Here is a 25,695-nt window from a genome sequence, read left to right on the forward strand (position 1 = left end):
GAATGTGTTCTATTTAATCCCAACATCAGTTTGGGCAGAAAAGAGAACATTTACAAATACATCTTGTTCTGCAACTTATAATATATCAATAAAGTAAACAATGTAATCTATACAGATCATGTCCACATTGTACTACTAACATTGTACAACACTTCCTTCGGCTGCATTTCCTTCCAATTCTCTGCTGCCAATGACTTGAACGAATTGCAAAAATCACTGAAGCTGGAGTCTTATATCTCCCTCTCTAACTTTAAGCATCAGCAGTCAGAGTAGCTTACCGATCACTGTACCTGTACACAGCCCAGGGGCGGAAATCACGGAGGGGACGGGGGGGACACGACCCCCCCATCCTGGGAAAAATATGATTTGTCCCCCCCAATATATCACTGAAACATAACTATGTAATTTAAATAATATTAATAATACGCAATGAAAGCAATTGTGCTGATTATAGACACTTAATAGCGCGTTTTAAGTTTCAAAAGATTGCGACCCCCCCACCCTTTGCCTCACAATGGTTTGATCCACTGCCAGTTCCGTAGCTTACTAGGGAACGTAGAGGTCGTATCTACTGTCTGAAAGGCACTCAATGCACGTAACTGACGTGAGGTTAATCCAGTCAATCGCGCACACACACTAGCTGAATATGCAGAGCTAGCGCGCAAATATTAACTATTAAGCTAGCTAGTACCTATTCCATTTATGTGGCGTCGTCAAAGATGGAATCTTTGCTATCGTCAATTTATTCCAAGATCAGCATGCATGTAAGTTAGTGCTTCAAAGTCCCTGTGATAAGGTTAGTGATAAACTGAACAGAACTACACTCTCTTCTACCATTGTTTTAAATATATTTAATGGTCTCGTTGCAAAAGCTAAATTGTCGCAAGGGAACTTTTATTTATATATTTTATTTCACCTTTATTTAACCCGGGTAGCAAAGATTATAGCAAACACCACTGAATTGGTGCTTGCTAGCTTTGCAAATTCAGCTATTGTTAGAAGCCAGCCAATATGAAACAAACGATTAAAATTACAAAAGGTTGCAGCATATGTTGTGTAAATGGTGAACTCATACAGCTGTCAACTCTTGTCACTGCAATCCGTTTCACATTTGCTAGCTACCTTTTAGATCGAAGCCCATATAGAATGATAGAAGATAAGATGATAGAAGCCCATCTCCTACTGTAAATAACCTACATACTGTGTGTGTGTAGCCAACCAGGTAGAAAAATGGCAGAAAAAAGACGGACATCAGAGTATTTTTCAGTACACCAAAACGCAAAGTAAGAACCCTAGTAGCCTAATATCTCAAAGACTAGTTGATAAAATGATCATAAGAAAGAAATGAAATTCTAATGGAAATGTTTCACAATGATGTCATTAGGCAGAGCAGGCAACAGATGGCACACAGACAGCAGAGTTGGGGACAGATATGCAGGGACAGACTGGCAGAGACAGGGAGTCTCAGGTAAGTTTGTTGAGTCTTTGTTTGGCAACATTATGAAAGGTTCTCAATGTTTTTTACTTGTAAAATATGAACATAATTGGAAAATGCCACTCTCAACTTAAACTGGTGACTGAACTAAGATTTGTTAAAGGCAATGGTATTGCTGTTGTGATTAGTTGTGTAGTTTTGGGTACCGGTAGTTAGGAGTACGGCAAACACCTTATTTCTTTGGTTCCTCAATATACATTTACCATATTAAACGTAGGCTATGTGTTACAGCACTACTTTTGGTGTCCCCCTCAGGAATTGCTCTTGAGAAAATGTAATGTAATTGTCCCCTCCAAAGTTGATATCAGATTTTCGCCCCTGACACAGCCCATCTGTAAATAGCACACCCAGCTACCTCATCCCAATATTGTTATTTATCTTCTTGCTCTTTTGCACCCCAGTATCTCTACGTGCACATCATCATCTGCATATCTATCACTCCAGTGTTAATGCTAAATTGTAATTATTTCACCTCCATGGCCTATTTATTACCTCCCTACTCTTCTGCATTTGCACACACTGTACATAGATTTTTCTATTGTGTTATTGACTGTACGTTTGTTTATGTGTAACTCTGTGTTGTTGTTTTTGTCGCACTGCTTGGCTTTATCTTGGTCAGGTCGCAGTTGTAAATGAGAACTTCTTCTCAACTGGCCTACCTGGTTAAATAAAGGTGAAATAAATCAAATTAAAATAAAATCATAGAAATTATCAGGTTATCTCAGGGTTACCAGTACATTGAAGTGGGAGGGTAACATGAATGTGAGAAATAGCTGGATTAAATTATTTTCCAACAACAACAAAAATGACAGCGATTATCTCTAATCTGTGGATTTGAAATATCCCTCTTGAATGACCTTTGTGTTGTTCAGAATTGGCATGGCCATTGCAAACTATCACAGATGCATGTGACCTCACTCTTTGAATCACTTTGTTAATGAGTGAGGTGTGTGTCAGCCGGCCAAATAAGGGGCCAAGTAATGGGCTATAATTCAATGTCATAACTTTATGTTAATGCATTCTTTAAATGAAGGACGATACAGGTTGAAATATTCAATGGACAGGTGCCTCTAGATTATAGGAAGTCAAGCCAAATATATTGAGTGCCCTAGTAGAATATTTCCTTTCCACATCATTCAGTACTCAAGGACACCCCTTGAAGAGGGCATTTGGCCCATTTGATCATTGTTTGAAGGACTAGGACAAACAATATAGAGAGAGCACTACTAAACACACACACTTGCCATAAGACTAAGGGCAAAGGATCAGCTCCCCAGGGAACCACACTTCAGGACAGAATCTCAAAGGGTTCAGAGCCAGCCTTTGAGTCTTGAACTGAATACTGATAGACTCCCTCCCTCTGTGTGTGAGTGAGTCTTACTGGCTGGCTGGTGGAGCCAACTGAGGATGTGCTGTTCTTACTGTTCTACTGCAGAGGGTCATGCCGTGCTGTGCTGTGCTGTGGGCTGCCTGCCAGACCATGTGCCAGAGTTAAAACATCAACCCCCACTACTACCACCATTACCACCAGCAGCCTCTATGGCAGCCTCCTACCGCGTGCACACCCCCAGGACTCTCTCTCTCTCTTTGTGTTTCCTGCTACTGTCACTCGGGGACAGGAAGGAGGGGCATGGCTTTGTTTTGTTCTGCCTTTCATGTTCTTCTCATTCTGATCTGTGCTCCCTTGAAGCACAGTGTGATAGGTGTGGGGATGTCAAAGCAGGTTATGTCATTTATTGTAAGATCAGAGCAATCAGCAGCAATGGAGGTGTGTGTGCGTGCACGTGTGCGGTATACACACACTTGACTTGATGTGACTGTAAACGACACGGAAACGAAGGAGTATCGTGGCGTCACCCAGAGAATGTAGCTGATAGCTGTAACTGTATTATCGCCTTCGTTACTGAGTATCAAGACTGTTCATTTACCCAATTAACGTACATCATTATATATAGCAGAGCCATGAATGAATAGCAATCAGATTAAGAGCATGGGGAAGCCTGTGGGAACCGTAGCCTAACATGGTCTGTGTGTGCCGGCAAGGAGGCCAAAAGGCTCAGGGGTTATGTGTGTGTGTGTGTGTGAGTGAGAGAGAGAGAGAGAGAGAGAGAGAGTCACTAAGTGACAGTGAAGAAAGAGATTTTGCAGGCTTTGTCATTCCAGCAACGTGTTTCTTGACCTTCCATTTGAGTAAATTGCTGCATCAAGGCGATTGCATTGAGTGCGGTTTCAGTATGGTGGATGGGTTGAGCGCTAGTGCTGTCCATGGTGCTGAACAATTCAGGGCTACTGGTGGTGCTGAATGGAAACCTAAACCCTTTGTTTTACATAGTGGAACATCATGCTTTTCCCATACTCTAAAGCAATGAACTATAAATGAATACCAATTAACTCTGAGGAACAAAATCCCAATAAAACTGCAAGGTTATCCACTTAAAATGTACATTTTTGACAACTCAAAAGCTTCCATACATTGCATTTTAACGACAGCTGCCTCTGCGAAACGCATGCAGTTTTTATGTGGTCCTCACAACCCTCGTCTAGGTCTATAGTGTATCCTCCCTGGACAAAATGTTCAGAGCAGAGCACTGGGTTGTGCTATGGCCAGGTTACATGAAAAGTCGCTGTGAGAGCTGAAGCATGTTGTCTTCTTCAGAAAGCCATGCTGTATTAATAGGGAGCACTTTGAGGGCATCCTTTAAAGACATGGAGGGATGTTTCATTTATGACACTCTGAAGGACCACAGACCGACATGGGAGGGGAGAGGAATCTCTAGTCGGCTGCTGGTGGTGGAAAAAAAGTGAATGGTATGCCTTGAGTCACAGCACTTGGATGGAGATGAAGTCAAGATCATAGATTTACAATGTGTAGAATTTGCATTATACGTGGCCGCCGGCGTCCATATTGGTGGGGCTATTTGTATCTCTAGCCTGACTGATTTTATACCACATTCTCACCACATGACCTGTGAAGATGTATGCCGTCTAGGTAGGTCTAGGTAGAATTTAAAACCCTCTCCATTCTGCCATGTCTATTTATATGGTTTGGTGCAGAGTGCAGAAGTGATAAAATGGCTCCTGGCAGAGTGTTTTAGTCATCCACAGGGAACATTGTAGAACCACATAGGGACACACTGATGCTCTCTAGCCACTGCCTTTGTGTCTGTTTCTATAATTCATGGCAGGGAACCAGACCTCTACACACTTTAGATGGAAGATCCCCAGATGGAGGGAGAGTAACTTGGGTTGATGGGGGAAAATAGCCTTCAATACACTCAGGATCACTTTAGCCTTTGCTCTCTGCAACTGTAGAACTCCCACCGAACAAGGGAGGCCTTTTAGCCAATAAATAATGAAAAACAGCTATATTGTGAAAATATGCTGTAAAGAAATGAAAAAATGGAGGCAGATTTCTCTCAAATGTTAATGTTTCCTGTCCCCAAACGTGCTCATTTTGGTTCCTGAAGAGACCGAGGTCGAGACTCATCTCGATTGTATGACTGAAGTGCTCTCTTGTCGTTGAATATTTCTATGCCCTCCATCCAGTCCTGGGGCGAAGGGGGTATTAGCCTAGTTATTCCTTAGAGAGTTAAAAGAGAGGCAGGGCCCGGGGAGGGAGATTGAAGCATCTCTTTTTGGCATTGTGCTAATGGAGACTAACGCATCATGGAAAAGCTATTAACTTGTATGTGGCTGGCTGAATGTCTGGGTAGAGGTCTAGGTGGTTGGGGGAGAAAGAGAAAGGGGTTTTAGCCAGGGCTCCCTCCCTCCTTTCTCTCTCTCTCTCTCTCTCTCTCTCTCTCTCTCTCTCTCTCTCTCTCTCTCTCTCTCTCTCTCTCTCTCTCTCTCTCTCTCTCTCTGTCTAGCCTCTTTACCCCTGCTTGCTGGAGCATGGTGAGTGAGTAGCCGTCCAAGCTGAACATACTGCTGTGTGGATTGTGACGAAAGCCCGCTAGCACTAACGGCACGAGGTCTCCTCAGCCATCAGAGCTTGACAAGAATGCGATTCTCTGAACCAAGCGTTAATTGTTCTGACGATCATAGCTGGCGGTGGTGCCACAGAATAGTCCACAACTAGATGGGTATTTGAGGATGGGAGCACTCAGGAAAAGGAAAATGGCTTTTTGACACACTTCTTGCTTGAAGAATAGGACAATGCTAGACTCCATCCTCGCGAAAACCTTTCTGCTCCAACATTGATGGTTTTAGAAATGTTTTTGGGAAAGCTGGAGAGTGTGCGTGACACATATGATCTGAAAGATCCTTTTCAAAGCATGTAGGTTAGACATAGCGAAGATATTTCGCTGAGCAATGCTTGCACAATGAGTAAACTGTCCAGAGACCAGAATACTTGTTACCTCCCAGTGCTCACACACGCAAACACACACACCCACGCACGCACACACATGCACACACACACAAACACACACACACACACACACACACACACACACACACACACACACACACACACACACACACACACACACACACACACACACACACACACACACACACACACACACACACACACACACACACACACATCCAGTGCAGGGAGATTGCTGATTGTGTAATTTGCCACTGTAGGCCATTGTTTGTTTCAAGCGTTTTACGGACCTGATCAAAAGAAGGGACAATCAATGGATGTAAGGAGTAACCAAGCAATACGATGTAAGACTTCATTCAGGAGGCTATGGCCAACAGACTGTGTGTCATCATGAGACTGGCTGTCATTCACAGCTAGGCATTAGGCTATAAGCCCAGATCTTAAAACAACTTCAGGAAATGACTCGATTCATTCTGTTCAGAATGGCCAAGAGATAATCGTTCTGTTTTTGAATTTGTTGCTCAGTTTTAGTTCTTTGGGACCTTTTGCAGTTGAATCCAAATGATTGATTCTAGGCCTTGAGTGGTTCTGCTACCTTTGGGGGTTTTTTTGCAGCAAAAGCTTTTCAGAAAAGACCAATTCTTCTGCTGAAAGGGAAAGTGCTTTTCGATTTCCTTGAAAAGTGTTGCTACATGCCCACGTTTTTATATTGATTACAGGCTTCATGGTTGAATGGTTGCTTTATTTATTCATGCAAAGTAGAGCCGCTCTGTTTTATGATGATGATGATGATGTTGATGATGATGGTGATGATCATTGAACTGACCATTTGAATCTTTTATTATCATAGTCTTCTCCTCTTTTTAAATCCCTCCCACAACTTTTCCTTCCTGCAAAAACAATGAGCATATTTGCACTGAGACAACAGGGTTCCCACATCAATACCCGAATCCCTTTCCCTTCCATACATGACCTGTTTTTGAGGAACAGTCTCCCCCCTTCTGCTCCCTGCTAGTCTGTGACATCAGATCTCTAGTGGAGGGGCATTTTTCATACACTGCCTCTCCTCCTCCTCTTCCTTTAAATCCTCTTACTACACACACACACACACACACACACACACACACACACACACACACACACACACACACACACACACACACACACACACACACACACACACACACACACATATATATATACACACACACATATACACACACATATACACACACACACACAGACAGTGGTGGATTTGTTTTGGCTCTGATGAGGAGGATTAGGAGATGAAGGCCTCAGCTCTGAATCCGCCACAGCAGTTTGATTTAGAGTTTAGACCAAAAGCCTCTTCAACACAATGAGACACACGCTGAGACACAAGCATGCCGACCGACTGCATGGCTGGCTCTCTGAAACCCACCCCCATGATGGGATAATGGGGGTGATATTGTCCAACTGATGGCTTAAAGATGATATTTTTGAGGGATATTTAAGTATCTGCTGATTAAAATCCATGCTAAATTGTTTTCACTGGGGTTTTGTGTCCGTAAAGAAAGGCTACTGACAAAAACATGTTTTCTGATCTTGTCTTTATTGTTATGTGGCCTTACCACGTTGTACCGCAGACGACAATGCAGCGTAGCGTGCCGGTGCGAGGCTGGAGGCTAAAGTGTTCGTCACATACTGTGCGTTTCTGACACGATGTCCTCCATGTTCCATTGTGCCCTGGCTTGGTGTGGTCATTGCACTGTCACAACAATGTTATTTCTACCTCAAGGTTTCAAAGTCAACTGGAGAGTGTTAGTCTCGAGGCCAATCTTTTGTATGTGAAACAAAATCAACCGATGGTGTCTATTGTGTGTTCTGTATGATTTGGCCCTGTGAAGGGTTGAGAGTGGCAAGGATACATTTTGACTCTAGGCACAGTCTATGCAAAGCTTGTCCAAGCGAGGACGCCAATTTTAGTGCCGCTGATACAAAACCAATTTCACAGATCTCTAGCATTAGTTTGAAGCCTGTTGTGCTTTGACGTCTCGATTGCGTCATTAATTTCATTTACTGAGCCGTCCGACAGGTCGTCTCGGGGTTCTCTGACTGTCTCATGCCTTCACGCTCTTAACGCAATTTCATGGCAGGACTTGGCTACAGCGGCTATGTAATGACCGTAGTAGCCAATTATGTTAAGCTATGTAGATATCCAACTCGAAGGACCATGAAAAAAAGAATGTCCCATAGTCCGGTAGTGGGTAGGCTCTGAGAAAGGTGCTGCTCATAGCAACATCACAAATGAATAAGACGTCCATACGATCATCCTTATACCTCATTTTGCTCTGCTTCAGCCACAAGACCAAATCATCGGGCTGGCCTCCCCCCTCTGGATCCTGGGGCACCCTGCCGGGAACCCCCTATGGCTGGGACATGGGCTCTTCCAGGGACGGCCGAGACTACTTCAGCAAGTAAGTACCATCCTTCCCCAGGGGGGTGTACAACAACAGTATCTAGGCCAAAACCACACCCCCCCCCCCCAACAGTTACAAATCATTCTGCTTCTAGGCCTAATTCAAGTCCACCTCACTCAGCTATTAACATTCTCATCACTTGTTTTAGCATTATAACACGTGACACACTGTTGCTCAGTGAGTGCGCCTTACAATATAATTAGTGAGTGTGATCACATACATTGTTTGATTAATAGCCCTGACATAAACTTGAAATGATCCTCTGATCAAATTTCCCCCACATGCTTCATAGGGCGTGACAAAGTGTGATTACTCAAAACGTCAGTTATGACAGGTGCTAGTGAACGCGTGCGCTGTAATGGAGATTCCTAAGGATTATGAGGACTAGTGTTGTGTTTTTAAAGGTCAGTCGTTCCAATTTTGTCTGGAAATTTCAGACACGTCAAGTTCTCCCATGTCCTGTATCAACAGCATGCCAATGGAATACTGATTTCCCCACCTCCATCCCTTTATCCCTGTCTGACGTAGACTGCCTCAGTGTCTTGAATTCGTTCGGAATACTGATTTCCTTTACTACTTCTGTGGATGCATACAACACACCTTTTCTCCCCTGAGTGACGCAGGAGTTCTGAACAAGGAAAGGGTGCTGTCTCCTATCTCTAGATGTGTCACTAGCACGGAGGCTTCTTTGATCCCAGTGAGAATGGGGTGACGTTTCCAGAGATGACACCGTAGTGCAGATAAGGGAGCGTGACAATTGGATTTCTAGGCGTGAGAAATAAATGGATGAGGACAGGTAAACAGAAGAGATTGTTCTCCTAACCTAACCTAACCTAACGTACTGTTACAGGTTTAGTGAATGCTGCTGTTCTCCTTCATGGCAAAGGGGAATGTACGTGCTTGCCTGCCTACGTGTATGCGCGAGCCGCACCATCTGAGGTGTGAGACAGGTATTAGGAGGATAATATATGGCTGGTCTCAGAGCAATATATCTGGCTTTGTGGCGATATATTTCTCTGATTGGCCTGAGTATAATAGATGGGTCTCCCTATTGGGCGTAAAGGACTGAGTGGATTTCAAATACATCACCCTCTCTGTGCACTTGGGATAATGATAATACACTGAACCCTCTGAATCCTGAATCCCAGACAGTCCACACTATTGATATTATCCTTCGATATCCAGCGAGTATTAGACATTCCGGTGTTTACTGTGCCCTTGGTATACCCATGTATGGATTACCTGGTCCCGGTCTGTGTGGATCCGCTGCAACATCACGGGACTGAACACGATTCATCAGAATACAGATTTAGGAGAGGGAGAGCTACAGTAAAGTAGTGAAGCTGTATTGAAACTAGTCCTGAGAAAATGGACCTGAACAGAGAGAGAATGGAGACGCCGAAAGAGTGAATGGATTATATAAACCAGAGATACTTCATATTATCACAGAACCAATAGACATTAGTTGAGAAGGGGAATGGACAGAACCAATCGGAATAGGTAAAGAGAGGGCAAAAAACTATGAACATGGAGGATGTAGACTGTGGATGTGGTGCAGTGGGTACCTCAGAAGCACAAATGTAGGATGCCACACCCAAACACATCACTAATGCCAGACAGTGAACTTTAACCTTTGACCCATTGGAGATAATGATGGTCGGTGTGTGTGTGTGTGTGTGTGTGTGTGTGTGTGTGTGTGTGTGTGTGTGTGTGTGTGTGTGTGTGTGTGTGTGTGTGTGTGTGTGTGTGTGTGTGTGTGTGTGTGTGTCAGATGGTTTAGGAGTGTTATTTAGCACAGTGTAAATTAGATGTGCGAGTTATCTAAGTGGGAAGTGTCTATTTGTAGAATGTTGACCCCACCCAGATACAGGGTGCCAGACTGCTGATTGTTTTTATGAATCAGGTCCTAATTGTAAATAAGAATGTGTTCTTAATTGACTTACCTGTGTAAATAAAGGTCAAACAAAAAAGAATAATTACTGGAGATAATAACAGAATCATTCTGGGGCCCAATTCCAAATTGATCCCACTGCTCTCTTGCCGGTTTCTGTCAATTGTGGGACTGAAGCCAATTGTTTTAGGCAGGGAATAAAAGACTTTGGCGTGAGGCCTACCCAATAGTAGGGAAAACACTGTTCTAGTCAAGAGAGTCCTATGTCCTTAGTCTCCTGTTGGATCAGTTTGGACTGAGAGGCTGCTCTACTGAGTCTGTCTCTGATGATGCGTTGCCTGTTCCTGTTTCCTCTCAGCCACGTGTCCCAGAGCAGCTCCCTGGAGGAGGTGCACCGTCTGGATGGGGTGCAGCAGGTACCCCCTGCCCCCCGGCTGGTGGAGATGAGACGGGACCCCGTCCTGGGGTTCGGCTTCGTGGCCGGGAGCGAGAAACCGGTGGTGGTCCGCTCCGTCACGCCTGGTATGCATCAATGTCCCACCAACTGCCTACGTCTCCCTCCTGGTATATCCCTCCGCCTACATCTCCCATGATAATCACTGACCGAACTCGCCTGAAGATCACTAATTTAAAGCCATATCAATATACATGACACTCTCATGTCAGAACAGGGCCGTAGCTGTTTCATGGGATCATGTCCAGATATGTTCCTACATGAAGTTTAGAAATCTACTGAACATGATATTGGTGCAAAGTGTTCAAAGACATTTTAGTCAAGGCAAATAACATTGTGGTGTATGTGTCATGGACACCTTTACATCCTTGGGTTAATTCTGGCTTTCCCGTCGACCTTTCAAGTGTCATTAACACTTTGTTGTCTGTATTTTGGTTAATAAGAGCAGTTCATTCGTTGTCACACGTTTGTGGTATGACATCGATGCCATGGGGCTTTTCACGCTCAGCACTTTGTTAGCAGTGGTCCTCGGCACCAAGCACGTCACATCTCTATCAGCCTAGGGGGTATATCAATAATCACTGTTTGATCAACAATACAATTCAATAACCACTAGTGTCATGATTGAGTATTATTAAGGAATATGGTTTGTGTTCATTTTAATGAGACTTTCGGCCCTGGTGTGATTTCGCCTATCTGCCTGACGAAATAAATGCATGAGGCAGCCACTGCCATGGATTGTATCTTGCCTATAGCAGCCTCTAAGCAATTATGAATTCTTGACATAACAATTACCTCTTGAACTGAATCTCCACTCTGCTGAATATGAGCTCACTGATACACAGTGCTGTAGTTGTGGCTTTTCACTGCTAATTAGTGTGATAATTACTATGGCACAATGCAATTGGACATGCAGTGACAGCAATCAAATAATTGTTTTGTTCTCATATGACAATTTTAGTGAAATATAGTGATTATTAGTCGGTGAGTAACACCAATCACTGATGGGTTACATGAAGGACGTTGGACAATCGATCATTTAGGGATTCCATGCTTTCAGTTTATCCCAATAATCTACTGAAAGAATATGACACATTAAACATTATCAGTCGACGTTATGTGTTGCTCTCTCTCTCAGCTTCTCTCTATTCTATTCAGATGTTTGGAGAGTTTCTGAAGCCCCCTACGCTCTCTCTCCCCACGTCTCCTCTCCTCAGCCAGTGTCATCTGTCAATCCGTTTATTCAGAGCTCCACTATCAGGGGAAACAGGCTTTCCTGTTGGGAAATAATTAACGCTTTCAGAATCGGTGCAGGCAATCGGGAACAAAGGCCCCATCTTCATCTGTCTTGTGCCTCTACAACACAAGGAGAGAGATTGAATTGCCAGCGCCGGCTGAGAAGCTCATAATCTCCACAGGAGAGATTGGGACGCAGAAGAGTGTGTGTCACACCTGGGAATTGATGGAACGGGAGCTTTTGAGAAAAATGTCACGAGTTTTCTTTGGTGTTAGCGGGCAGTGTTGATGTTTGAAACCAGATTTGAACCCGAGATAACGTGAACATGGAGCCCAAACGTCTCAGCGCGTCGGCATTGTTTACGGCAAATGTATGTACAAATCCCTGACAATCTGTGTGTGATTGTGTGCCTGTGCATTCATGTGCGTTTTGTGCGCGCGTGTGCATGTTTGCAGGAGGTCCATCGGAGGGAAAGCTGATCCCAGGAGATGAGATCATTATGATCAACGACGAGGCAGTCAGCTCAGCGCCCAGGGAACGAGTCATCGACCTCGTCAGGTAGCCCTGTCTGACTGACTGTCTGTCTGTCTGACTTATTGTCTCTGTTTATCTAGGGTATTCAGCATGGGTAACTATGTCCAGTTGTGCCAACAGCTGTTATCTCCTATGGCCCTTCAGGCGCCAGACTTTTCAGGCACTTTTTGCTTTGAGAAAAGAATTTCATGAGCAATTATTTCTGTCACCTTAACAAAGTCAAGACGTTACAAAATATTTGGTGAGTTGATGGCTGTAATTTCCACGACACATCCAGACCATGCCCTTAGGGGGAACATCTTGTGTCCTGTCCAGTTTTATTTTGTGATTATGCTCTCAGAAATGTGTCTTGTTTAGAGCGTAAACACGGATGACAGTTGTTGTATTACTGAGGGATGACCAGACTTTCTCAAAGGGACAGAATGTTGTAGAGCTAGCGTCTGCCTTCGGTTGTTTATGTATTCAACTTTGAAAAGTGAACATTGCATTTTAGTGACTGCATCTCTCACATATTCCTATCCAATTATTACTGAACAAAACTGCCAAAAGCTTGGGTAATTATATTTACATTATATAATTATATTTACAATTATGTAGCAGACATATGACATTTCTTATGAAATGGATAAATGTCAGAGTCTGAAGTGAGGCTGTGTTCTTGCCTGTTTGTTTGTGGAGACGTGAATATTTTTTATAATATCTCACCCCCCCAGATACCAGAAGTGTGTGTGTGTGTGTGTGTGTGTGTGTGCGTGTGTGTGTGTGTGTGTGTGTGTGTGTGTGTGTGTCAGCTCGTGTGCGTATGTCCATGCTTGTGTGCGCCCGTGTGTCCCTTAGTTCATTACATTGGATTGGAAATCATTGATTTCCTGTTTACTTTGCCATTAAATTGAAGTCATTCACTGTCGCTATCAGTCAATTAAATGTGCTTTTCTCCCTCCAGAAACTGTAAGGAGTCCATTATGTTGACTGTTGTCCAGCCATACCCTGTGAGTATCTTTATTTTTAGAACTGTTGGTTATAATAACAGGTTGTAACATTGCTGCACACCCGACACAGGGATTGGTTTCATCCTGACCTCCATGCTAAATCTCTCTGTTCTCAGTCGCCCAAATCTGCGTTCATCAGTGCAGCCAAAAAAGCCAAGCTCAAGTCCAATCCGGTCAAAGTGCGCTTCGCAGAAGAGGTCATCATTAACGGTCAGGTTCCGGTAAGTTCTCCTCCTGTCACATGGTTGACCGTTGAATTTATCCATTTGACCTTTGACCACCAATTGAACTGTCAAAAGTGATTTGTGTAAATTTGGTTCACATTAATTATATCTACTTTGGGTTTTTTGTATAAGTAATACTCTGTTCTAATATCCACACCAGCATATCACTTCAAATGAAACAATGTATTGGGGATGCATTCCAAATGGTGTGCTAGTATGGATATTGGTATTCAGACCTCTTGACTTTTTCCACATTTTGTTACGTTACAGCCTAATTGTAAAATGGAAAGAAAACATTTTCCTCATCAATCTAAACCCAATACTCCATAGAAAGTGAAAGTATGTTTTTAGAATTTTTTGCACATTTATTAAACATAAAAAACAGAAATACCTTATTTACATAAGTATTCAGACCCTTTGCTATGAGACTCGAAATTGAGCCCAGGTGCATCCTGTTTCCATTGATCATCCTTGAGATGGTTCTGCAACTTGATTGAAGTCCACCTGTGGTAAATTCAATTGACTGGACATGATTTGGAAAGGCACACACCTATATAAGGTCTCATAGTTGACAGTGCATGTCTGAGCAAAACCCAAGCCATGAGGTCGAAGGAATTGTCCGTAGAGCCCCGAGACAGGATTGTGTCGAGGCACAGACCTGGGGGAGGGTACCAAAACATTTCTGCAGCATTGAAGGTCCCCAAGAACACAGTGGCCTCCATCATTCATAAATGGAAGAAGTTTGGAACTACCAGCGCTCTTCCTAGAGCTAGCTGCCCGGCCAAACTGAGTAATCGGGGGAGAAGGCCCTTGGTCAGGAAGGTGACCAAAAACCCGATGGTCACACTGACAGAGCTGCAGATTTCCTCTGTGGAGATGGGTGAACCTTCCAGAAGGACAACTATGTCTGCAGCACTCCACCAATCAGGCCTTTATGGTAAAGTGGCCAGACGGAAGCCACTCCTCAGTAAAAGGCACATGACAGCCTAGTTGGAGTTTGCCAAAAGGCACCTAAAGAGTCTCAGACCATGAGAAACAAGATTCTCTGGTCTGATGAAACCAAGATTGAATTATTTGGCCTGAATGCCAAGCGTCACGTCTAGAGGAAACCTGGCACCATCCCTGCAGTGAAGTATTGTAACGAGTGCGCTGAGAGTCGGGATGCAAGTTCAGGGAGTGAGTGTTTTAATAAATAAAAGAATAAATGAACACGAAACGCAAACAACGCACCAACATGAAAACAGAGTCAATAACACCTGAGGAAAGAACCAAGGGGAGTGACAGATATAGGGAAGATAATCAAGGAGGGGATGGAGTCCAGGTGAGTGTCATGAGGCGCAGGTGCACGAGACGATGGTGACAGGTGTGCGGGATAATCAGCAGCCTGATGACCTAGAGGCCGGAGAGGGAGTATACGTGACAAGTATGCTGGTGTTAGCATCATGCTGTGGGGATTTATTTCAGCTGCAGGGACTAGTAGACTAGTCAGGATCAAGGGAAAGATGAACGGAGCAAAGTACAGAGAGATCCTTGATGAAAACAAGCTCCAGAGCGCTCAGGACCTCAGACTGGGGCGAAGGTTCACCTTCCAACAGAACAACAACTCTAAGCACACAGCCAAGACAACGCAGGAGTGACTTCGGGACAAGTCTCTGAATGTCCTTGTGTGGCCCGGCAGAGCCCGGACTTGAACCCGATCTAACTTCTCTGGAGAGACCTGAAAATAGCTGTCCAGCGACGCTCCCCATCCAACCTGACAGAGCTTGAGAGGATCTGCAGAGAAGAATGGGAGAAACTCCCTAAATACAGGTGTGCCAAGATTGTAGCATCATACCCAAGAAGACTTGAGGCTGTAATCGCTGCCAAAGGTGCTTCAACAAAGTAAAGGGTCTGAATACTTATGTAAATGTGATATTTCCGTTTTAAATTTTAATACATATGCTAACATTTTAAAAAGAAAACAGTTTTTGCTTTGTAATTATGGGGTATTGTGTGTAGCTGGATGAGGGCGAAAAAACTATTTAATCAATTTTAGAATAAGTCTGTAACAAAATGTGGATGAAGTCAAGGGGTCTGAATACTTTCTGTGTTGGTGAGTACATCCAGACAGGTCAACAATGCTAGCAAGAAATATAAGGTAATTCCTTTGTACTGGAGGTCTTTTATGTCCTGCTTCCACCTAGAACACAGTGAAGGACAACTCTGTCCTCTTCATGTAGGCTACTTTATGCCTTGTGTGTCATTCTTCTGTGTCTCCTTTCCACCCAGAACACAGTCAAGGACAACTCTCTCCTCTTCATGCAGAACGTTCTGAAGGTGTACCTGGAGAACGGGCAGACCAAGTCGTTTCGGTTCGACTGCAGCACATCCATCAAGGTGTGCGTGACACTTTTTGGGGGGGGGGGGGGGGGTTAGAGTGCCTCTGTTTCCATAATTACTGTGGCGAAATGGGAGGAAATTAATGGAATATGGCGTGGGGACTCAACCTTGACTTGAAATGCAAATTGCATTCTATCCATCATAGCTACACGGGGGCAGAAAACGAGAATACAAATAAAAGATAGTCTTGTTTTTTTTATCATTTGCTATTAAGACATTGAAATTGACCTTTGGTTATGGTGTGATAGGATGTTATCATGACCCTACAAGAGAAGCTGTCCATCAAGTGCATTGAGCACTTCTCCCTGATGTTGGAGCAGCGGACGGAGGGATCGGGCAGCAAGCTGCTACTCTTGCATGAGCAGGAGATGCTAACTCAGGTAGGAATTACTGTAGGCATGCTAACGCGAAGTCATTGGTTTGACCTTTACTGATCCAGAAAGTCCCATTGAGGTCAAGCGACCTCTTTATGTAAGGTATACCTGGCCCAGAGGGCAATTCATGACAGAGATCAATCAAGGAATCAATCAATTTATAAAGTCCTTTAATAATTTGAAAAAGAGTGGAAGAAAGAGAATCATAAATGTAACTGAACTAGACACCCATAGCCCATATCAGTAGGATAGGTCTCAGTATGGAGCTCTCTAGCTACAGGTCCAGGTTATCAATATCCCAGAGAGAATGAAAGTCATCCATATGTTGCTAGCCCAGAGTCACCCTTGTGATCCCATTCTGCTTCCTAAAAGCACTCCCACCTTGGCCTCTTCACTTAGTATCCTATAGATAAGAGGCAATTCTATTCCACTACACCACAATCACACTCCAAGCTTCTAGCTGAAACAGACAAAGTACACATCCCAAATGGCACCCTATTCCCTTTATAGATCACTACTTTTGACCAGGGCCCATAGAGCATCCCATAGAGCGCTGGTCAAAAGTAGTGACCTAGGGAATTAGGGTGCCATTTGGGACGTACACAAACACTTCCTGCTCAGTATTCATAGAGCGACTCAAGAACACAGCATGATTTATCAAGTCCGGCACAGCAGGGCGCTTCTGCTTTCAATGTTTTAATGAAAGTGTACTGCGATCATAGTGAGGATATTATAATATGCATCACCCTCATCCTGCAAAGACAGCCCTGTGATGATAATCAATAATGGAAATAACCGATGAATAATAAATTATTATAATTTCAAGGATGAAAAGAGTTATGTAATAGGTTTTGTCATGATTTTTGTAAGGGTCTGAAATCTGTAAACTCAATGCTCAAGACGGTACACTCTTAGGAAAAAAAGGTGCTATCTAGAACCTAAAAGGGTCCTTCAGCTGTCCCCATAGGAGAACCCTTTGAAGAACCCTTTTTGGTTTCAGGTAGAACCCTTTTGGGTTCCATGTAGTACCCTTTGGCTCCTACATGGACCCCAAAAAGGTTCTACCTGGAACCAAAAAGGGTTTTCCTATGGGGCCAGACGAAGCACCCTTTTGGAACCCATTTTTCTGAGAGTGTACCTGTGAAGGAAATAGGGAACGAGGGCAAACTACTGACCAGTGTAGCACTTACAGTATATCTCCCTCTGCGTGTCTTAATGAATTCCTGTCCCTTGACAGAGGCCAAGAACCTGTCCAATGGATGTAAATTTGCCTGACTTGTATTTGCAACAATGACTCACCCTGTCCTTAGCACAGACCTTACCATCCCATTATGTCCTTAGGAATGAAGTTACCTGACCATTTTATGAAGTTTGACATCATACCTAGCACCGTGAGGGACCTTGCATTTGATGTTTTCCGTTTTGATGTGTCACATCAGTATACATTTACAGCGTAGTTAAACATTTAAATATTTTCTCTTTCACACTTTCCCCCCTCCTTTTCTCACATTCTCTCGTCCTCTTTTTCGTTTCAGGTGACACAGAGGCCGGGGTCTGATAAGATGAAATGTTTCTTCAGAATCAGCTTCGTCCCCAAGGACCCGGTGGATCTGCTCAGACGGGATGCTGTGGCGTTTGAATACCTCTACGTTCAGGTGAGAGCACCACAGGAGACCTGGCCCAATCATAGTGGAGCATAACACAAGACCGCATTCCTGTATTCTCAGGTGAAATTGTCTAACAAGCATTGAGACCAAAGCATGTCAATAATTGCCTTTTGATCAATGCATATCAAGTTCAAGTTTCCCATCCAAAATTGGTTGGTGGTCCAAGGTTTTAGGCTCATTCAGAACTTCATAATATTTGCTGTCCTCTTGGGATTTACTATTCAAAGCAATATTGATTCTATGTTAATGGCAACAATGTCGATTTCTAGCTTGGCCTTCCTCTACTTGTAAAGAGAACAAAATGTATCTATTTTGAATGGCTTTGAGTCGTCCACTGGTTCTAACTGTCCCTCCTGGTGTTCCGTAGAGCTGTAACGATGTGGTTCTGGAGCGCTTTGGCTCAGAGATGAAGTACGACGCCGCGCTACGATTGGCCGCTCTGCAGATGTACGTCCTCACTATGACGTCCAGGCAGATGCAGAAGGTCTCGCTCAAATACATCCAGTAAGTCCAGCTCCTTACTGTTGTAGTTGTTTTACACTGACACATGGTCGACGGAGATGCTCAAAAGGAGTCTTTGTACAGGTGCATAATAAGCATTGATAAAAAGGTGAACACTAATTTGCATTATTTCCACGCCCTTGAATATCAAATGCCTTCTTAATTTCCAGAAAGGAGTGGGGTCTGGCCCTTTTCATCCCACCAGCAGTGATGACCAGCATGAAGGAGAAGAACATCAAGAAAGCACTGACGCACATCCTCAAAACCAATCAGAACCTAGTGCCTCCAGGAAAAAAGGTACAGTACGGATTCCATCGTCGCAGCTCGCTCTCTCTCTTTCTCTCTCTCTCTCTCTCTCTCTCTCTCTCTTGTGCTTAGCAGAGCTGCCCTCTAGAGGAGTGTAGCTGTCTCTGTTTGCTGTCTTTGTTTTGCTTCATCATCAATTATGATGTCATTTGTGTATTTGAGACTGAGATACAGTCAAAGCCATAAACCGTTAGTATATTTTTGTTAACCTCGAGATGTTTTCCTCTGTCTTTTTTTCCTGCAGTTGACTGCATTGCAGGCTAAAGTGCACTACTTGAAGTATCTCAGTGAGCTGAGGTTGTATGGAGGGAGAGTGTTCAAATCCATACTTTTGGTAAGGCCAATAGCTGTAGCTTTCCCTATTTCAGCCATTGGTCAAATAGAAAACCAATCTGTATCCATATAGATATTGTTCCAAATCCATATCCTGCCTTCTCTCTTTTATACACTCTCTCTCTCACACACACACACACACACACACACACACACACACACACACACACACACACACACACACACACCACACACACACACACACACACACACACACACACACACACACACACACACACACACACACACACACACACCCCTCTTCAACCTCAACACACACACACACACCCACACACCCTCACAGCAAGGGGAGAAGCAGACAGAGGTGACCTTGCTAGTGGGGCCCAGGTACGGCATCAGTCACGTGATCAACGCCAAGACCAACCTGATGGCCCTGCTGGCAGACTTCAGCCACGTGAACCGCATCGAGATCCTCACAGAGGATGATATCAACGTCCGCGTGGAGTTACACGTCATGGATGTCAGGGTAAGGAGTGGGGCCTGAGGTGTCGAGTTGGCACTGTTAAGTGAGTGGCTTGAGGCTTGGGCGGCAGGTAGACTAGCACTTAATAGCATTGGACCAGTAACTGAAAGGTCGCTCGTTCGAATCCTGAGCCGGCAAGGTGGAAAAATCTGCCATTCTGCCCTTGAGCAAGGCAGTTAACCCCCAACAACAACTGGGCGCCGATGACGTCGATTAAGGCAGCCCCCGAACCTCTCTGATTCAGAGGAGTTGGTTTAAATGCGGAAGAAACATTTCGGTTGAATACATTCAGTTGCACAACTGACTAGGTATCCCCTTTCCCTAAAAATCTACAGATACCCATAAGGCATCATGCCCTGGTCAATATTAGCAGGCTAATAAGTAGAAAAACCAGTTTGTACATAAATACTATTCTTGCAAGAACACATCCTTGTGTTCTGTAATGTTTTTATTTCTTTATGTTTGATCTGAAGCCCATCACGTTGATAATGGAGTCTAGTGATGCCATGAACCTGGCGTGTCTGACAGCAGGGTACTATCGACTCCTAGTGGACTCTAGGAGATCTATCTTCAACATGGCCCACTGCAACAGCATCGCTGAAGAAATGGGTTGGTCAACCTAGTACTATGCGGTGTGTGTGTGTGTGTGTGTGTGTGTGTGTGTGTGTGTGTGTGTGTGTGTGTGTGTGTGTGTGTGTGTGTGTGTGTGTGTGTGTGTGTGTGTGTGTGTGTGTGTGTGTGTGTGTGTGTGTGTGTGTGTGTGTGTGTGTGTGCATGCTTCTGTATACATGTCTATTATATCCAGTATTTTGTCAAATTGTTGAAGTGAGTTCTTCTACTAAACAACAGATCAGGACAATCTTCTGGAGTGGCCGTACAGCACTTCGTTAGGCAACTGTGCTGCCAGCCAGGACGAGCGTTACAGCAGTGACATGGACTTCTCTAACAATGGAGGGAGAGAGAACAACATCTCTCCCTACATCCCCGAGCCCCAACACCATACCCTAACCCTGCAGCAGAACGAGAGGCCGTCGGAGGGGCGGAGGAGTCCCCAGGCCCCACCTCTCCCCCCCGCCAGAAACAAACCCCAAAACTCCCCCCGGAGCGCCAAGGTCTCCTTCATCTTCGGAGACCCCCCTTTGAACACTGTGAATCCCCAGAACTTTGGCTACGAGCGCCTGATGGATGAGAGTCCCGAGGTGCCTGAGCACAGGCCCATAGCCTACTTGCACAACAATGTCAACAACACGGGGGACTTTAGGACCCAGGTGCCCGTACCCTTCCAATTCGCCGACGGCAGGCCGCATGTGGTCTACAGCAACATCGGCGAGGAGCTGGTGGAGGAACCGCTGCTAAGGGACCTTTGCTATGCAGACACCACGGACGACGCCGAGGATGAGGACGATGCCAGCTGTGAGGAAGACTCTACCGGGACGGGGGGGGGGGAGGGTGGAGGGGGCGGCACGACGGCGGCGAGCAAAGCCACGATCCTCACCCTCTCGGGCTCCAGCGATGACATCATCGACCTGACCTCACTTCCTCCCCCCGAGGGGGGCGATGATGACGATGATGATACTGACGGTGTCCTCCATTCGCTAAATCTCGCCATTGCCGCCCCACCCCCGGGGTTCAGAGACAGTTCTGATGAGGAGAGTCCCGAGGGTCGCCCTTTGGCCACTGCCGACAACAATGACATGCCTGTGTCGCTGATCGACGCTGTCCCCACGGGGTCGCATGGCGAGGGGAGTGGCAGGGAAAGGAGTCTGGAGGATGCCATGGTAACAACCCTGCAGGCACTGGAAGCCCTGACCGTGTCCGAGGAGAGGCCACACCCACCACGCCCACAGCGACCACAGCCCAACAGTAACCCAGGTCTTTACTACAACCATCATTATGCCAACATCACTTAGGCCTATAGTTTACAGCTGTTGTGCACACAGTGTAAAGGCCTCGCTCTAGTTTTGGTTTTTCAGTGTTCACTGTTGTGCTTTGTGATCAGACCTGGCCCAAATTAGAATTTCTTCAAACTGTATGTTGAACTTTGTTAAAAGTGATATAATAGAATTGTATTACTTTTATGTAGACAAGGTTGAAAGAAGCTCAAATTATATATTTTTTCTCCCTGGCTCACATAGGTGTGAAAATGTCTCGAGCTTTCAGTCCTGAGTCTTCCTCTGACTCAGGCAATGAGACCAACTCCTCAGAGATGACCGAGGCCACGGAGCAGGCCGCCGCCCACAAACTCATCCACGAGAACCACAGGCGCCTCCTTATCGCCACCTCCGAGGGCTACCAGCCTTTGACGGAGGAAAAGACAGACTTCCCCGTCTCGCCCAGAGTGGCCACCCAAAAGAAAGCCCACAGCCCCTCCCACCATCGAGACGGCGGGCCTCCGTCGTCCACCATGCTCCTTAAACAGACCCTCCATCCAGATGGCATAGAGCTGGATCCAGAAACCACTGATTTTCTGACTAACCTTTCCTCCGGCTTCAGCAAGCGACCCAACTCCGTGGTTGTTGGAGGGAAACGGCTAAAAAAGTTGGCCGACACCAATGGGAAGTTCAACACGTTCAGTACCAGAGACGGCCACAGGGGAAGCCAGCTGGATGTGGAGCGTACCTCGTTCTGCGAGAGGCTGCAGAGAAGGCCGCCTCTTCCTCTACCAGAGAATTCCATCTCCATCATGGCGGAGAACCTGGCGGTGAACAGCCTGCCAAGGAGTCACCGCAGGCTGCCACGCCCCCCTCCCCCACACCCTGAACGGACAGAGCCTGAGGAGGAACCGGGGGAGGCTGCAGTGGGGGACACTGGGGCGATGGGCGGCCAGGAGGAAGAGTACCTGGGGGGAGCGGCAGGTCCCTTCCCCTCCTCCCCTACCAAGAAGCCCCGGGACTCCCCCGGTGGACAGGGAGATGCCCCAGGGGAGCAGCTGCAGCAAGTGAGGCAAGGGGTTGCCCGGCTTTGTGAGTACCACCTAGCCAAACGGATCTCGTCCCTCCAGAGCGAGGCTCACAACTCCCTGCAGGGCTCCCAGTGCTCATCGCTGGACGCGGGCTGCAGCACAGGGAGCAGCGCCTGTGGCACCCCAACGGATTCGCCCCTCTGTGCCCCCGACGGCAACCACCACCCGCTCTGCGAATCTTCCACGTCCCTCAGGGTTTTCACCTACGAGGACAAGGCTCCCCATGGCACCCCGGGCCAGATCCCTGGGGGCAGGGACCTCCACCCCCAAGCAGACCCCACACTCCTGCGGAAGATGCTGCCCAACATACACCCTCCTGGGTCAGACACCAGCAGAGAAGGTTCCCTCCGGTCGGCCAAGATGAAAGAAACCACAGGTAGTACAGCTAGAAGGAGTAACCTTCAAAATGATCTGCATGCCAAGACAGCCTGTGTAAGGGGTGCTAACCCCAAGGAGGGGAACGAGTCCTATAGGCAGCTCATTAACTACCTGACAGTGAGCCAGATGCACCAGGGAGGCAGGTTGCACAGTGCAGGCCTGGGAGGGGGAGTCAGAAAGGACACTAGGAGATATATTACCAGTAATCCCCAACTGATAGAGATGGTTAGGAGTAAAGGGAACACCATTCACCGCTATCCCTGCATGCCCCCCTTGTCCTCCTCACCCTTCCTCAGCCCGAGTCTTGTGAACCCCAATGCAGCCACCTCACGGGGTGACAAAGGCCCCCGGCCGTATCACTCCGCCACCCTGCCCGCTAAGTTGAAGAGCAATCCTGACTTGCATGCTCAGAGACCCGCTGACAGTCTTGAAGTAAGGCCCAGTGGCACAGAGAGGAGGAGCTCCTTTTCGGGCCTCGAGAGTGAGTTAGAGAGGGGCGCCATCGACCTTGAGGTCGAGCGGTTCCTGTCCCTGAGGGACAGCATCCATGGAGGGAGCGGGGGTGGGGGCATGGTCCACAGGCCCCCCTCCAGGGCGCGGAGTGTGATGTTCCACAGCGGTGCCAGCATCTGTGGCCCAGAGGACTGGCTCAGATCTGACTGCAGGACAAAGCATGCCATCCGACAGGCTCCTAACGATTATCTCTGTTTTTCTACTGCCCCTAGTGTAGCTCGCACAGAGCAGCTGGGGACGTCACTGGGAGCGGAAGCAGGAGATCACCCATCAGCTTTCACTAAGCAGGCCAGAGCCTGTGCCACGGCTCCACCCCCTCCTCCTCCGCCACCTCCTCCACCTCCCCTACCAGCCAACATGAGCACCCACAACTCCACTGTGCCAAAGCAGGAGTCCACCATCACATACAGACAAAACCACATCCAGTCAGTCACAGCCAGCCTCCACCACCAGTGCGAGCCCAATATGAACAGCCTCCAGAGGGGCAGGGACTCCAGTATGAACAGCCTCCACTTGGGCAGGGAACCCAGTACCAACAGCTTGCAGCGGGACAGGGAGCCCAGCATCAACAGCCTCCACCTGGGCAGGGAGCCCAGCATAAACAGCCTCCACCTGGGCAGGGAGCTCAGCACCAACAGCCTGCAGCGGGACAGGGAGCACAGCACCAACAGCCTCCACCTGGGCAAGGATCCCAGCATCAACAGCCTGCAGCGGGGCAGGGAGCTCAGACGGAGCACCAGTAATGTAACTGTGGGCTCCGGGAGTGTGGAGGTGCTCTTCGACAAAGGCAGAACCAAGTGCCAGCAAGGACCAGTTGACCCCAAACTACAGAGGAGACCCACGAGGAAGAGGCTGTCGAAGAGCTACTCGCAGGGCTCGGTAGCGTCCACGTGCTGGTCGGCTGGGGGTAGAGACAGCCGGAGGGCCTCAGTGATGTTCCCCCTGCAGAAGGACACCAAGCACATGAAGGGCTCGCAGAAGCTGGACTCGGGCAGCCCCTGGAGGTGCCACGGTCCCTTCAGCTACTGCTTCTTCAAGAGGAAGAGCCAGGCAGAGGAGGATGAGGTAGAGGGGGGTGAGATGGGCGAGAGGTCCAGGCGCTGCCGTGGCAGGGAAATGGAGGAAGCAGCGTCTATCTACAGCCCGGCCACGGACGCAGCAGGCGACCAGCTCTACAGCGAGGTCCTGACCAACATGAGCTTCAGCGACCGGCTGTCGCGCATTAACACGCTCAAAGACCGCATGTACGTCTTCCCCGTTGGCTTCTCGGACGTACGCCGCGACGCCAGCGAGCTCATTGCCCTAGTGCGCTCAAGCGTAGGCAGGGGGGACCGCAGCGGCCAGGTGCCACAGATCACAGCCGACCTGTCCCAATACAAGCAGCTGCTGTCAATCGAGTCTAAAGAGCTGGGGCGGGCATGTCGCAGGATGGCCCAGGCCCACGGCAGCCCAGAGGAGATGCTGCTAGCCATCACCTGCAGTTTCCAGGTGCTGTGCTGCCTGTCTGAGGCCTGCATGTGCCTGGTGAGGGGCCTGAGGGCATCAGCCGCCCAACAGCAGAGGGAAGTGGTGGCCAAGGTGGACGAGCTGGTCATGAACTACATCTGCCTGCTGCGTGCAGCTGAGGCGGCGTCCATCGGAGCGCCCAGCGACCACAGCGTCAATGCCCTGGTCCGCCACTCCAGCACCATGTCAGCCATCGCCAACGCACTCACCCGCTCCCTCAAAACGCTGCTTAGCAAGTAGTAGGACGTCCAGCTGACGGCAACGTCTTTTAGTGTTATGTACATTATACAAAGCCATACAAGACCAGGCCTTTGTAATAAGAACTGATGTTATTATAGACACCCTTCTTCTTGTGTACAATTTATTGTCTATGTATATAATGTACATACAGTACATATGATACACTATATGAATATATAAATTGCTATAGACATTTGAAAGGTCATTGGGAAGACATGTACTCTTTAATGTGATATTGATGATGCAGTTCTATGTTGCAGTGTGGAGAGGATTGACGTACCGGAGCACTGCATTTAACACTCCTTATTTCTAAATTATGTTGACATGTTTTAAAAAAAAAATAACAAATACAGAGGGCATAAAACAATAATGAAAAGACATAAACTATGTAGGCAAGTATCTTATTAAAGAGCTTTTAAGTCGATCAGGCAGTGTGTAA

General features: G+C 46.7%; 1 protein-coding gene across 1 annotated transcript in view; it reads left to right on the forward strand.

The window, feature by feature from the left end:
* LOC106574409 (FERM and PDZ domain-containing protein 4) overlaps nt 1–25,461 on the forward strand; it is a 38,393-nt gene extending 12,932 nt beyond the window's left edge. Inside the window, exons 2-16 of the mRNA XM_014150279.3 lie at nt 8,165–8,281; nt 10,534–10,697; nt 12,322–12,424; nt 13,344–13,389; nt 13,506–13,610; nt 15,882–15,989; nt 16,241–16,372; nt 17,902–18,021; nt 18,401–18,537; nt 18,705–18,831; nt 19,085–19,174; nt 19,478–19,660; nt 20,131–20,266; nt 20,507–21,529; nt 21,793–25,461. Of these exons, the coding sequence (XP_014005754.3) occupies nt 8,165–8,281; nt 10,534–10,697; nt 12,322–12,424; nt 13,344–13,389; nt 13,506–13,610; nt 15,882–15,989; nt 16,241–16,372; nt 17,902–18,021; nt 18,401–18,537; nt 18,705–18,831; nt 19,085–19,174; nt 19,478–19,660; nt 20,131–20,266; nt 20,507–21,529; nt 21,793–25,256 (6,055 nt within the window). The 3' untranslated portion in view covers nt 25,257–25,461. The remainder of the gene's footprint in view (nt 1–8,164; nt 8,282–10,533; nt 10,698–12,321; nt 12,425–13,343; nt 13,390–13,505; nt 13,611–15,881; nt 15,990–16,240; nt 16,373–17,901; nt 18,022–18,400; nt 18,538–18,704; nt 18,832–19,084; nt 19,175–19,477; nt 19,661–20,130; nt 20,267–20,506; nt 21,530–21,792) is intronic.
* Nucleotides 25,462–25,695: the final 234 nt, after the last annotated feature.

This window comes from Salmo salar, chromosome 16 (assembly GCF_965601325.2).
Source record: "Salmo salar chromosome 16, fSalSal1, whole genome shotgun sequence".
In the NCBI taxonomy this organism is placed as follows: domain Eukaryota; kingdom Metazoa; phylum Chordata; class Actinopteri; order Salmoniformes; family Salmonidae; genus Salmo; species Salmo salar.